This window comes from Macaca fascicularis, chromosome 9, assembly GCF_037993035.2.
Source record: "Macaca fascicularis isolate 582-1 chromosome 9, T2T-MFA8v1.1".
NCBI classification, from domain to species: domain Eukaryota; kingdom Metazoa; phylum Chordata; class Mammalia; order Primates; family Cercopithecidae; genus Macaca; species Macaca fascicularis.
Genome location: NC_088383.1, coordinates 72,305,962 through 72,321,026, shown reverse-complemented (window position 1 = coordinate 72,321,026; position 15,065 = coordinate 72,305,962). Strand labels below are relative to the sequence as shown.

At 40.8% G+C, this 15,065-nt stretch overlaps 1 protein-coding gene and 1 long non-coding RNA gene across 9 annotated transcripts in view; both read right to left on the bottom strand.

Moving 5' to 3' along the window:
* LOC141407689 (uncharacterized) overlaps positions 1 to 276 on the bottom strand; it is an 85,892-nt gene extending 85,616 nt beyond the window's left edge. The window contains exon 1 of the long non-coding RNA XR_012417772.1: positions 179 to 276. This is a non-coding gene — a long non-coding RNA (uncharacterized lncRNA). The remainder of the gene's footprint in view (positions 1 to 178) is intronic.
* A 15-nt stretch (positions 277 to 291) lies between these two features.
* The window catches only part of AP3M1 (adaptor related protein complex 3 subunit mu 1), a 30,119-nt gene continuing 15,345 nt past the window's right edge, over positions 292 to 15,065 (bottom strand). For 5 of the 8 annotated variants that reach the window (XM_005565432.5, XM_005565433.5, XM_045362035.3 and 2 more), the window contains 6 exons: positions 12,511 to 12,648; positions 8,745 to 8,830; positions 7,941 to 8,074; positions 4,995 to 5,202; positions 3,238 to 3,382; positions 292 to 2,449 (listed from right to left, as the gene is read on the bottom strand). In XM_005565432.5, the coding sequence (XP_005565489.2) occupies positions 2,349 to 2,449; positions 3,238 to 3,382; positions 4,995 to 5,202; positions 7,941 to 8,074; positions 8,745 to 8,830; positions 12,511 to 12,648 (812 nt within the window). In that variant the 3' untranslated portion in view covers positions 292 to 2,348. Of the gene's footprint in view, positions 2,450 to 3,237; positions 3,383 to 4,972; positions 5,203 to 7,940; positions 8,075 to 8,744; positions 8,831 to 12,510; positions 12,649 to 15,065 lie in introns of all 8 variants that reach the window. The other 3 variants (XR_012417770.1, XR_012417769.1, XR_012417771.1) reach the window with 1 other exon arrangement.

The window sequence follows — 15,065 nt, the reverse complement described above, 5'->3', positions numbered from 1 at the left end:
ACTAAGTATTCAGGAATCTTTGTTATCAGTAGGTGGTGGTAGTGATAGAGAAGGGAGCTTTGATCACTAATCTCTCAGACTGTGGCCAGAATGGTGATGCTTAAGCCAAGTATGAATGGCTATTAACATAACGAGGTTAGGGAAGGAGTGCTGAGAAGTGCTTTGCAGCAACACTCACAGCTTGTGTGATGATGCAGAAGAAAATCTGATCATGTTCATCCTGCTTTGACAACGAGCCTTGCCCATTGGAGAATGTTCAATCAATAGTAGACCTAAAAAAAAATCAACTTGTTGCTTTCATCTTTTTATTGATAGCATAGCCAGAGCTACCGAAATGATTTACGGGATTCTAGCAAATTAATAAATACAGTAATTTGATTGTAAAAGAAAACATTCTATTTGGACATTTTAGTAGAAATTGCTAGAAGGCAGGAGCTCCTGGCATACATTCTACTTGGATAGAAGAGAAGATAGCACAGGAGGAGAACTGGACAGTCCAGGTATAGACTGTTGAGATTAGGGATTCAGCAGAAAGCGAAGCAAATGTTCTGATTGTTCTTTTGAGGTACAAACCCTGAAGAGTCAAGACATTAAAAATAAAAAGCAACTGAACTGGGTAGCTTAACTTAGGCAAAAGGAATAAATATTTGGCAACATTTTGACTATTTGGCAGTTCTGTAAAATAACTGCCAATCTGAGATTAGTTTCTTCAGAAATATGGAAGCTGCAAAACGTTGCCTTTCTTATGCCATGAAAGACAGGGCAGACAAAGGTAAGAAAGCTGCTCCGTGGGCTCCTTGTACCAGCACCAACCAGCAGCCCTTGACAGCACAGATGGCATGAGTGTAAGGGCTATCCTTAGCATAAGGAAAAGACGGTTATAAGCTGAGAAGACTGAAAGAAGAATGGAGCTATAAAGAGAAGAAAATAGCATAAATAAGAAGGAAACATGAAGAATATCTTAACTTTCAGTCTTTCTCCATTTCTTGATGTCTAATGAGGCAAAAAATAACTGGGCAAGGACCACCAAGATGAAGAAGTTACATAAAATGACACAATGAAGTTGAGTGCAATAATACAACTGTTGACTGACTTTCCAAAACCATGGTGATCAGTACAGTATCATCAGTGTTACTGAGGATTTTGTTTCTGCCTCATTATAACTCACTTCCATGTATTTTGTCAGTATAGTAAGTATATTTAAGCACTCCAGTGACAATTATGACAATAGTTTCTGGAAGAAATCTATGACTATAGCTTTGGGAAGCACACAATATGAAAAGGGAATTTCCCCTAAAGACAAGGAATGCAGGCAAATTCAACCCCTTAAGAACAACAAAAAAGGTAAAAGATTTAGAAAGACTGATGACAGTGAGGCAGGCACATTTTCCTCCTTTTGCTGAACTGGGGCATGAGACATTTAGGTTAACCATGGCTTAACTGGTGTTGGGTAAGCTTTATATTATAAAACATTAAGATGGCAAAGGTTTCACTTAAGTTTTTCTTTTACTACTTTAATTTGCTTAAAAGCACAAATGCTTGTGCTTGCAGTAACTTCCTGAAAGCAGAAGTAATGTTCCCTTTTACTACCTTAATAAAGCATTTGCCCCTGTGATACAAATGATTTTTTTACTGTGCTAACAGCTGAACCAGTGGCACAAAATTGAGATGGTATTTACTGCAGCAAGGTCCCTGTAAATCAAATAAGCTTTACATAAAAATCTTATTTATAAAAAATACAATACCAAGTACAGAGAGAATGGAGCATGGAGCAGCAGTGCTCCCTGCCAGGGCCATGTGGAAGTGGCTTTTGCTACAGTGCTTGCTTAATGGCACAAGTGAAAAGCTGAATAAGGCAAACACTTGAAGAGGCAGTTTTCTGTAAACTTCTGGGGGTGGGGGGAATTTCCTCTCTTGGGACAGATACTGGTTTGGGATGGCTAAGATCACGTGTGATATTTGGCTGCACCTGACACATCAGAGATTTAAGATAGCTTCTGCTGGATGAGACCAGTTAACTCCTTTTAGGAGAGAGGTTATCACTATAGCTTTCTGCCTTTACTGTTACAATGTGCAGCCGTCAGATGGTATTCTCCTATGGAAAAAAAATCACCTCCAACATCTTCCTAAGTGAAAAGATACAAAATAAGCTAAGTCACTAAAAGGTTTCCTTAGCTTAAAGCTCCTTAAGAATCCTACATTGATAACTAAGCAACTTTGTTAGCGGTGTGTAGCTAGACACAAATGCTTTAACTAGAATATCTATTCCCACCCACTTGGTACCTAATAGTAATACATCATAATGACACTTGGAAAACAAACTGGTCTTGAGAAATTTTGGCCTCTTCTCATGTCCTCACTTGGAACTTTCCAGCTTTCGTGACGTATTTGACTCCTTTAAATGGCTTATATTTCTCCCCATACATGTCCAAACGGTTCACTTTTAAGCCTGTGTCAAAAAGAATGAAAAAGAATAAATTATCATCATCCCAACCAATATGTTAGCAATGAGCACTATATGGTAAATCTGACATTAACCAGTGTCCCTTCCACCATTTGGAAGAAATGTCTCTTCTATCATTTACAAATTATTGCACTTTGATGGTATGGTTTTGGTTAAGATTCACACACAGGCAGGGAATGTCTGTGAAGTATAATTCTACTTTCTATTAATATGAATAACTCCCTTTTTGGTGCTTGAATGAGGGCAGAGGTGAGGAGAAGCTGTTTGAAATAAGGTGTTCTCCAAAATCATTTGGTTGATGCCTGGGAGATGGCCCCACCAAGCACAGTGTAAAAGGCAAATGGGCTACTGCTCTTTCTTTTCTTTTTTTTTTTTTTTCTGAGACGGAGTCTCGCTCTGTTGCCCAGGCTGGAGTGCAGTGGTGCAATCTTGGCTCACTGCAAGCTCCGCCTCCCGGGTACACGCCATTCTCCTGCCTCAGCCTCCCGAGTAGCTGGGACTACAGGCGCCCACCACTACGCCTGGCTAATTTTTTGTAGTTTTAGTAGAGACGGGGTTTCACCGTGTTGACCAGGATGGTCTTGATCTCCTGACCTCGTGATCCTCCCGCCTCGGCCTCCCAAAGTGCTGGGATTACAGGCGTGAGCCACCGCGCCCGGCCAAAGGGCTACTGCTCTTTCTAGAGAGGGAAACTTTTGTTACTCTTCTAAGTGCCTAATAATTGAGCTTGCAAAACTCAATTACCCTTAACTACAAGTCAACCTTATCCTTACCTGAAATAGCAAGCTGCTGGATCTTAAACTGTATATTGAGGCTCGGATTCTCTTCTGGTTTGGGGGCTCCAGACTGTAAATTTACCAGTCCTTTAAGACTTGGGAGCTTTTGTGGAGTAATTTTTCCCACATCCCATGTTAGTACCTTAAAAAGACAAAGAATGAAAAACAAATAGAACCATTTATTAAAGACAAACCCTCCAAAACAAGGTTCAAAGACATCATAAACTTCTGTATCATAAACTTCTGTAAAAATGAAGTGCAGTCTCTTGAAAACAAGAGATCTGGGATCTACAGTGAGTTTACCTCTGATTAGCTCTGTGACTTTGAATGGGGAGTGAGGACAGAGAATCTACATTTGTTGAGCATTTTCTTTTGTATTAGCACCGTGCTTAGCACTATTCATATGTTATCTCATTGAGGGCTGTGAAGTAGCTTTTGTCTTCTATTTACAAATGAGGAAATTAAGGCTCGGAGATCAAATGACTTGCTCAAGGTTACACAGCTAGTCAGAGGTAAGGCTGGGATTTGAACCTAAGGCTCTCTGATTTCAAATGTTCTCCATCATACCATCTTCACTACTTTTCTCTGGGCCTGTTTCTTTTTCTTTTTTTTTTTGAGACAGAGTTTCGCTCTTGTCGCCCAGGATGGAGTGCAATGGCGCAATCTTGGCTCACCACAACCTCCGCCTCTCGGGTTCAAGCAATACTCCTACCTCAGCATCCCAAGCAGCTGGGATACAGGCATGCGCCACCATGCCTAGCTAATTTTGTAGCTTTAGTAGAGATGGGCTTTCTCCATGTTGGTCAGGCTGGTCTCGAACTCCTGACCTCAGGTGATCCGCCCACCTCGGCCTCCCAAAGTGCTGGGATTACAGGCATAAGCCACTGTGCACGGCCTCTGTTTATTTTTCTGTAAAATAATTAGATTGACTTAAGATGGTGTTTTTAAAACTTTTAGCTGTGAAACTCATTGTTCAAATGAAATCTTAGGTGTGGAGGCTCAGCAGCAGATGAGAAAGAAAGCAAAGCTGTCATAGTTGAAGCTGTGGTAAAGGGCCAGGAATCTGAAGCTCCCTTTCTCAGCCCTGTGTGGTCTCCAGGAGGTTCTTTGAATCCTTACAACTGCATTAAATAATCTTTAACATCCTATGATGTTATTCAAAAAACATGTCTTTTCATTTATCAGGTAGCTCAATGACTCTGCTATTGAAAACAATCATATTTACTAGCTAATCAGGAAGCTGAGAGAAAATCATCTGCTACAGTTTCTCTGAAAACCCTCTGCTACAGGAAAATTTAAGTAGGGTGAGGAAGCAGCTTTCCTAGCCCTGTGAAAGAGTATGAAATGATGCTTTTAAATTAAAAAGGAAGAAAAAGGTCTTAATGATCAATTTATATAGAAAACTTAATAATTCATATACCATCATAATATCTTCTTCTACATAATGTTTTCTCTTTTTAAAAAAGCTTTTACTTCTTTCTTATTAGATAGCAGAGGCTCTGGATTAATAATGGATGAGTGAAGGCACATTCTGAAAAAGGACAGAATGACACACTTTTCTGTTCATCTGCTCAGTAGCAGCTGCAGGATTCCTTTGGCAGCCAGTGGCAGAAGCACAGCACAGTATACTCTCTAGGTTTTGATACGAACTTTAGTTTTAAACAAGGTGCTAAACCTTTCCCTCCATTCCTCCCCACAAATCACAAAATAGATTGCAGAAACACTTGCTCACTCTTGATTTGAAGTGGCTGTACCTTGGTGACTGGATCAAATGTATAGCTGCCTTGTGTGGTTGTCAGGTTCATGTTCAGCACAACTTTTGGCATGTGAACTGTCACTGTAATTCCTTCAATAGTTTTCCCCATATTCTGCTTTGGTCCAATTGTTATATCAAATCTGCCACAAGAACTGTTCTCTTTAAAGCTGATACTATGTTTCACATACACTGGTATTGCCACTAGACTAAAAAGAGAAACAGAGAAAGATACAAAAGCATAAACACAATTAATGGTGTGGGGAAAGCATCAGAGGTATCCTGAAAACCTCTGTCCAGAGTATCCTACTGTACCTTTAACTCCACAATAAGGTGCTACAGAGTTGGCTCTCTGTAGCCACAGTTATGCATCCTTGAATTTGACCAGTTGAGGACTGAAAATATTATTTAACACTATCGGCCAGGCGTGGTGGCTCATGCCTGTAATCCCGGCACTTTGGGAGGCCGAGACCGGCGGTGGGAGGGGATCACCTGAGGTCAGGAGTTTGAGACCAGCCTGGCCAACATAGTGAAACCTCATCTCTACAAAAATACAAAAATTAGCTGAGGCTGGGTGTGGTGGCTCACACTTGTAATCCCAGTACTTTGGGAGGCTGAGGTGAGGAGTTCAAGACCAGCCTGGCCAACATGGTGAAACCTCGTCTCTACTAAAAATACAAAAATTAGCTGGGTGTGGTGGCTTGTGCCTGTAGTCCCAGCTACTCAGAAGGCTGAGGCAGGAGAATTACTTGAACCTGGGAAGTGGAGATTGCAGTGAGCTGAGATTGCGCCTCTGCACTCCAGCCTGGGCAACGGAGCGAGATTCCATCTCAAAAAAAAAAAAGAAAAAAAAAAAAATAACAATACAACTACAAAATATAATAAAAATAAAAAGTCAACCTGGTATAACAATTATTTACACAGTGTTTACAGTGTACTATCACAAGTAACTTGGAGATGATTTTAAGTACCCAGGAGGATGTGCATAGGTTATATGCAAATACTACACCATTTTATATAAGGGACTTGAGCATCTGCTGATTTTTGCAACCAATCCTCCAAGGATACCAAGATGGCGGTACCTCCAGAACTGCAGATTCAGCATCTACACAAGGGGGAGCTGAGTATAGCATAATGTTCTGGTACCACTGTGCTGGGAACTGTATACAAATCAAGACAGAAATCTGAAGTTTAATAACAGTATAAACAATTGGGGGTGGCTGGGTGCAGTGGCTCATGCCTGTAATCCTGGCACTTTGGGAGGCCAAGGCAGGCAGATCACTGGAGGTCAGGAGTTTGAGATCAGCCTGGCCAACATGGTGAAACCCCCTCTCTACTAAAAAAAGTAACAAGAAACAAAAATTAGCTGGGCGCGGTGGCGGGCGCCTGTAATCCCAGCTACTTGGGAGGCTGAGGCAGAAGAATCACTTGAACCCAGGAGGTAGAGGTTGCCATAAGCCAAGATCACAGAATTGTACTCCAGCCTGGGCGACAACAGTGAAACTCCGTCTCAAAACAAACAAACAAAAAAACCAAAAAAACATAAAACAAACAAACAAAAAAAAAACAATTGGGGCAAATGGCCCTAGTTTAAAAAAATGAATTACGATCCCACTGAAAAATAATGTAAAATATGTTTTATATAAATGAAAACAGTTCCTATGTGATGAGTCAAGAAACAGGCTGGGTGCGGTGGCTCACGCCTGTAATCCCAGGACTTTGGGAGGCTGAGGTGGGCGGATCACCCAAGGTCGGGAGTTCGAGACCAGCCTGACCAACATGGAGAAACCCTGTCTCTACTAAAAACACAAAATTAGCCGGGCGTGGTGGTACATGCATGTAATCCCAGCTACTTGGGAGGCTGAGGCAGAGAATCACTTGAACCCTAGAGGTGGAGGTTGAGGTAAGCCAAAATTTCACCACTGCACTCCAGTCTGAGCAACAAGAGCCGAACTCCGGTTCAAAGAAAAAAAGAGCCAAGAAATAATTTGTCTGCTTTTGAGTCCTGTCATAATGTTACTCAAATAACTTCTGGTATTTTCAAGAAACAAACTAGCTATAAAACTACGATCCCCAATGCTAAATTTTTTTTTATTTTTTTGAGATGCAATTTCACCCTCTTGGCCAGGCTGGAGTGCAGTGGCATGATCTGTCACTGCAACCTCTGCCTTCCAGGTTCAAGTGATTCTCATGCCTCAGCCTCCCAAGTAGTTGAGATTATAGGCACACGCTATCACGCCTGGCTAATTTTGTATTTTTAGTAGAGACAAGGTTTCACCACGTTGACCAGACTGGTCTAGAACTCCTGACCTCAAGTGATCTGCCCACACTGGCCTCCCAAAGTGTTGGGATTACAGGAGTGAACCACTGCACCCGGCTCTCAATGCTAAACAGTTCCTTAAAACCTCGAAGCAGAGAAGACTGACTTGAAGCAGGTAAGTTTGGGAATGTCCTCACGAACTACAGGTAGGTCTGTCTCCTTGTTAGCCACAAAGTCTACAGACTATGGTAAGATTATGGCAGTGGTTCATGGTTTTGCCCAGGTTATGCACAGTCCATTTTGCTCTGCTTGCAAAGTACTCAGCTGTCAGAAGCAGAGCAAAATGGACCGTGCATAACCTGAGCAAAGAACCAGCGCCATAATTTGACAATGCGTAACCTTGCAAAGAACCAGTACCAAAACCTTTTGCCCAGGTTATGCATGGTTTGCTTGCCCTTGGCTATAGATTTTACTCTAGTCTCACTTAGTACCACTCTACACTCATACATTCAAAGTATACTGATATTTTAGGTGCGTATTTTCACCAGTTCTCACTGGGTCTCCCGGTGAGCTATGGTTAAAGTGAGCAATGACGACCTCAAGTACTCAACTGTCATAAAGGAACAGGGAAAGGTGAGTTCTGCTTGATATGTATGATGGCAGATTCTGGCTGATGCATCAACATACTTTTGTGAGCTGACACGGTATGATATGAGTCGGAAATTTCCATCTGGAGGAATAAATGACAAAACTCTTTCAGATTCCCAACGCTTGAACCGGATGCAGGGGTGGAAGCTGACGTCATCCAGAAGCCTAGGGTTCTGTCAAGAAAACAGAAGACAGCCGTGTTCATAGAGCATAATGAATATGGGAACTGTACTTAGATACCTTGACAAATCAATATGTTCCCTGAAGATAAAGCAGTCATGGAAGAGTTTATGACCACATCTACACAACCTTATAGTTTCACAATGCTTTAAAGTTTGTAAATATTTTATGTACATTATTTTATTGAATTTCAATAACCATAAAGGAGAAAAGGCAAGTAGTATTATTTCCCTTTAACAGATTAAAAAACTGAGGTTCAGAGGACTTAAGGTCAGAACAAACTGGTGACAACACCAGAAGTCAGTTCTCTTAATTGTTCCTAGCAGTATGTCATGCTGACTCTAAAATGATACAAAAGACCAATGTCCTTTCATATCAGCAAAGCAAATAATTACTCAGTAAAAATGATACTGGATATTTGCAGAAGCCAGCCAGCCAATTTTAAGCCCTTTCTAGCACACTCAGGCAAAGACCTCCCTTAGCCTTTCCATAAAGACCACGCTCATCATGTAAGTGCCTGTCTTAGGAAACTCTGCTAGGAATATTTCTGAGACAATCCTTTGCAATCTAAGATGCAAACTTATCTCAATATTTATCATTTCATTTAGTACTTCACATGTATTAGGCATTCAAGGGGCTATAAAACAGGAGAATAAAACTTACCATGAAAGAAAGGGAGAGATCGGGCATTCCAGATAGTTTAATGCAAGCATCAATGACCCCCTGAATTTCTGCAAAGACTGTAGATCCTGAAGAAAGAAAGAAAAAGGAAGATAACATCAACGGAATATGAGTCTTAACTAGAGCTATCACTATATCTTTTTATTTTTATTTATTTATTGTTTTTAGAGACAGAGTCTTGCTCTGTTGCCAAGGTTGGAGTGCAGTGGCACGATCACAGCTCACTGCAGCCTCACTCCTGGGCTCAAGTAATCCTCCCGCCCTAGCCTCCCGAATAGCTGGGAATATAGGCGCGTGCCATGACACCTAGCCCAACAATCACTATATTTAGAATAATGGAGATACCCTCTGGGTGTCAGACTTACTGAAGCTTTACATCTCTATTAACAGGTCAGGGAACAAGGTCCATACCTAACTCTGGTTGGAATATGATAATTTTTCTTTTTTTTTAAGAGATGAGGTCTTACTAGCTAGTCCCAGCTGGCCCCCACAGTAACTGGGACTACAGGTATGCCACTGTAGAATATAATTTTTTTTTTTTTTTTTGAGACAGGGTCTTTCTCTGTCACCCAGGTTGGAGTGTAGTAGTGCTATCACGGCTCACTGCAGCCTCAACCTCCTGGGCTCAAGCAATCCTCCCACCTCAGCCTCCCAAGCAGCTGGTACTACAGGCATGCACCTCCATGCCTGGCTAATTTTTGTATTTTTTTGTAGAGACAGGGTCTTGTTACATTGCCCAGGTTGGTCTCGAACTCCTGGGCTCAAGCAATCTGCCTACCTCAGCCTCCCAAAGTGCTGGGATTACAGGTGCGAACTACCATACCCAGCCAGAATATGCTAATTCTAAGGAAAATTAAACTGTCTCCTTTATGGAGCCAACCCTGTAAGATGACTGGATATGAGTTTAAAACATATGAGGCCAGGCACAGTGGCTCATGCCTGTAATCCCAGCGTTTAGGGAAGCCGAAGTGGGTAGATTATCTGAGCTCAGGAGTTTGGGACCAGCCTGGGTAACATGGCGAAACCCCGTCTCTACTAAAAATACAAAAAATTAGCCAGGCGTGGTGGTGTGTGCTTGTAGTCCCAGCTACTTGAGAGGCTGAGGCAGGAGAATTGCTTGAACCCAGAAGGCGGAGGTTGCAGTGAGCCGAGACCGCAACACTGTACTACAGCCTGGGCGACAATGTGAGACTCTGTCTCAAAAACAAAATAAAACAAACCAAAAACATTTTCAATAGAATTTTAAAATGAGGCAAGGGTATTATGAAATGGACTAAGTCAACTTTTAAGAAATAGGATCCATAATAGAAAGATCTCTCTTTCTTTTAGAGACAGGGTCTCCCTCTGCCATCCAGGCTGGAGTACAGTGGTGTGAACATAGCTCACTACAGCATTGAACTCCTGGGCTCGAGCAATTCTCCTGCCTCAGCCTCCTGAATAGGTGGGATTAAGGAACCCATGCCTAGCTAATCTTTTAAATTTTTGATAGATACGGAGTCTCGCTATGTTGCCTAGGCTGCTCTTCAACTCCTGGGCTCAAGTGATCTTACTGCCTAAGCCTCCCAAAGTGCTGGGATTACAGGTGTGAGCCACCGTGCCTGGCAAAAATCTGTTATTCTATAAGATGGAATGTTATAATGAAAAGGGCACTCATGGAAGAGAAGATATTGACTATAATTCACAATAAACCATCACTACATGTTAACAAGTTGTGTGACTTGGAACAGTTCACTTAACCCTTCTGGGCTTTCCTTATGTATAAAATAAATGCAAGGGAAGGACTAATTTTTTTTTTTTTTTGAGATGGAGTCTCGCTCTGTCACCCAGGCTAGAGTGCAGTGGTGCAGTCTTGGCTCACTGCAACCTCTGCCTCCTGGGGTCAAGCAATTCTCCTGCCTCGGCCTCCCGAGTAGCTGGGATTACAGGCGCCTGCCACCATGCCCAGTTAATTTTAGTATTTATAGTAGAGACGAGGTTTTACCATGTTGGCCAGGCTGTTCTTGAACTCCTGACCTCAAGTGATCTGCCTGCCATGGCCTCCCAAAGCGCTGGAACTACAGGAGTGATCCACCATGTCCGGCTGCTATTTTTAATAATAAAATTTTATGATTCTTATAGAGTACCATTGTTTTGTCTGGTTAAAAAGATAATTAGATTGGGTGTGGTGGCTGATGCCTGTAATCTCAGCACTTTGGGAGATTGAGGTAGGTAAACTGCTCGAGCCCAGGAGTTCAAGACCAGCCTGGGCAACATGGTGAGACTCTGTCTGTACAAAAAATAAAAATAAAAGCTAGCCAGGCATGGTGGCATGTGGTGTGTACCTCCTGATTGGCTGGGACTATAGGCTACTCAGGAGTCTGAGGTAGGAGGATCGCATGAGCTGGAGGTCAAGGCTGCAGTAAGTAGGGACTGCACCAGTGCACTCTAGTCTGGGCAAAAGAGCAAGACCCTGTATTTAAAAAAAAAAGAAAGAAAGTGAAAAGATAGGGGCTTTTATCAGAAGTACTGCACATAATGTAGTAGCAAAAGCATGGTATATGGTAGATTTTCAATAAATGTTAGAAGGAATAAATAGCAAGAGGTAGAGTTACATAGGGTAATAATTAGCTTAAAGTAAGGCATTATCAGTTCTGATTTACATGTTTGGCAGACCTCAACTAGTGGTTATGAAAATTATATGGAACCTATGGGCAAAATAAACAGATTTATGGGCCAGGTGCAGTGGCTCACACCTGTAATCCCAGCACTTTGGGAGGCCAAGGCAGGTATCACTTGAGGTCCGGAGCTCGAGACCAGCCTGGCCAACATTGTGAAACTGCGTCTCTACTAAAAATACAAAAAATGAGCCAGGGCCAGGAGCAATGACTCACGCTTGTAATTCTAGCACTTTGGGAGACTGAAACAGGCGGATCACCTGAGGTCAGGAGTTCGAGACCAGCCCTGAGCAACATGGAGAAACGCTATCTCTATTAAAAACACAATATTAGCTGGGCGTGGTGGTGTATGCCTGTAATCCCAGGTACATGGGAGGCTGAGGCAGAAGAATCGCTTGAACCTGGGAGGCAGAGGTTGTGGTGAGCCGAGACTGCACCATTGCACTCCAGCCTGGGCAATGAGAGCGAAACTGCATCTGAAAAAAAAAATTAGCCAGGTATGGTGGCTCATGCCTGTAATCCCAGCTACTTGGGAAGCTGAGGCAGCAGGATCGCTTGAACCCAGGAGGTGAAGGTTCCAGTGAGCCGAGATCATGTCACTGCACTCCAGCCTGGGCAACAGTGAGATCCCATCTCAAATAAATAAATAAACAAACAAACTAACAAACAGATTTAAAAATCATCAGATAATGAATGCCTTTCTACTGAAACCATACTGCCAAAGGACTTCAATTTTCTTTCTTTTTTTTTTTTTGTTGAGACACAGCCAGGCTGGAGTGCAATGGTGTGATCTTGTCTCATTGCAATCTCTGCCTCCCAGGTTCAAGCAATTCTGCCTCAGCCTCCTGAGTCGCTGGGATTACAGGTGTGTGCCACCACACCTGGCTAATTTTTCGTATCTTTAGTAAAGACAGAGTTTCACCATGTTGGCTAGGCTGGTCTCAAACTCTGACCTCGTGTTCCACCTGTCTTGGCCTCCCAAAGTGCTGGGATTACAGGCGTGAGCCACTGTGCCTGGCCAGGACTTCAGTTTTCTATTCATCTGTGTCAGATGAATTGTTTTTCCCCAAATAAGATGACATGCACACAATTACCTGATTTATCTATAATTGCGTCTATTTCTTCAACGACATCAAAATAGGCTTCATTGTTTGTGTACTTTACCCCTGCCCGACGCCATGGTATGTTGGACAGCTGCCCAGTGGGGAGTGTGTCCCCAACATTACTACTGCCTAGAAACCCAAAAAGAAGGCAAAGTTGATGTGTAAAACAGTCATGAGAAAATGTATTACTGGGAAAAAGAAAGCTGCTTCTTTAATGTTTGGATTTTTCTTAATGAACTTGTGGATGGTCTCTAGAATTGTCAGACATTTCCATACCAACATGATCAAATTTCTAGAAGAGAAAAATAGGCCATGTGGCCCTCTGTTTACCTGCCAAACCAGGTTAAATTTATTTACTTATCTTTTGCTTCCTGTGTGTTAACAGTAACCTAATCTAATTCCAGTGGCTCAAAAACAGATTCTCTGCCACTGATGAAAAAAGAGGCTGGTTGTTTCAAAATCTTCTGCCAATAAAATGTCTCCACTGAGAATCCAGAGTTATAACTAGGCCCTTCAGTATTCAACTTTAATTTACACGAGATGCTGCCAAGCAGGCCTCAGTGGAATAAATGGAATCTGGGCTTTTCCTATTTTAAGGTCGACATACCCATATGGCTGCAATATAGCTAGTGTTCAGTATCCGGCTAATTTCCTGGTAAACTGACACATGTCTAAAAATAAGTGTGGTTGTCCAAAACACCTATCTTTGAGCTGTGACTTACTTAACATTTTGGTTAATTTATATTTCCAATTCGAAAGTACTACATACTTAAAAACAACAACAAAAAGGTGGAGTTCAGAAAGGTGGTTTAAAGAAAAACACTAGACTTCTTACTAACAAAATACATTTACCATTAACATTTTTGTTAATATTATGGTATTAACATTTTAATATAATATTAACATTTTGGTATATTTCTTTAAACATTTCCACCACCAGAAGGTTGCATTTTTTTCTATTGTAATAATTTTTGGTTTTTAATTGCACTTTAAAATACAGTCGCAATCATACTGTATCTATAATTTTGCAGTCTACTTATGATTGGTGTTCCTACCTGCAACCTACAATCATGTTATCTTCCTGCTCAAAAACCTTCAATGGTTGATCACTGACTTTATGATAAAAGCTAAATATTTAGCCTAGCTTTGAAGGACTTTCTCTACTTTTTAATCTGATCTCTAACTTCTCAACTGAAAAACAGTTCTGCTTCTGCATTAATAAAACTTTAGGTTTTTCTCTTTCACGTGTGTTTTTTTCTCATACAGTTCCACCTATGGAGAATGCTCTTACTCCTCCCTCACTTCCTGAATTCTACTGATTCTCCAAGGTGGCCGCCCACCACAGTTCAGGAGGGAATACTTCATTAATGGAACCATTCTCTTGAACTTTGTAATATACTGCCTTATGAATCTGTTATGTTTTGCATTCTATATTTTAGTAACTTTTCTCTGACTATAAAATACATGTTTATTTTGGAAAATTAAAAAGTATAAAACAAAAATAAAGATAATCTGTATTTCTTTAGCTGGGTATAATCATTGTAAATATTTAGAACTTTTTGGTCTGAGTGAATATTTATATATAAGAATAATTTTTTCAGTTTTGTGCTGACTTTTCAATTTAACATTATATCATGTGTATTTTCCAATGCTATTACATTATCTGTGAAGTATGGAATTGCTTTTTAAAGTCTTATACAGTTATTTACTTATTTTAATTTTTTTTCCAACGTCCCATTCAGAGTATAAGTTTTAGGAGCACAGACATGCCATCTTATCTTTCTTTGAATTTCTCTCAACATTCACCCTTACACAGAGGATGAATAAAGAGCTGCTGAATGATCTTTTTCTTACAGGCCTCTCTCACCTCATTTTTAGGTCAAGGCACTGGAGAGGGGTTTACAGTGGTGGACAGTGGAGTTGGAGTGGCATATAACATTTCATAGGAATCTTTCTCTAAAAGACTTTAAAGCTTTCGAAAGAACATTGGCATCTGGGTGTGCCTAATTTCTAGCTACACTCAAGAATTAAACCCAACTGGAAGCTTACAATATAAGTACAGGCCCACAATGCATGCGATCTCATGAGTAAACTATTTTTCTATTTTTTCTTAATACATCTTCTGCATGCATAAAAACAAAGACTCGGAGGATATTGTAGTACTGTGTGGTTAAGAGTCTTAAATTTTCTATTCTCTAGTAATTGTGGAGTAGCAGCATACCAGTTATGTTATTTTAAACATTAAAATGCCAGTCTGTAAATGGACTAAATTCTCTTCTAAGTGGGCTCATATACTGGCTTCTTTAGGACTAACTGGAACAATTTATTCAGTCTTAGTATTTAGTGTTAAATAATGGTAATAATATTGTTGTGGTATTTTAGAAAAAAAAAAAGAGTAATAACCAAAAGTTCTTTATCACTTAAGGTCTAGCCTCTTTCTATGAAAATAAATATACAATACATCCATTTTAACTTTACCAGTAACTTTAATTATGGCTGAATTGTACTACCTTAATAATACGTCAGATCATGAACAATAATGAGTT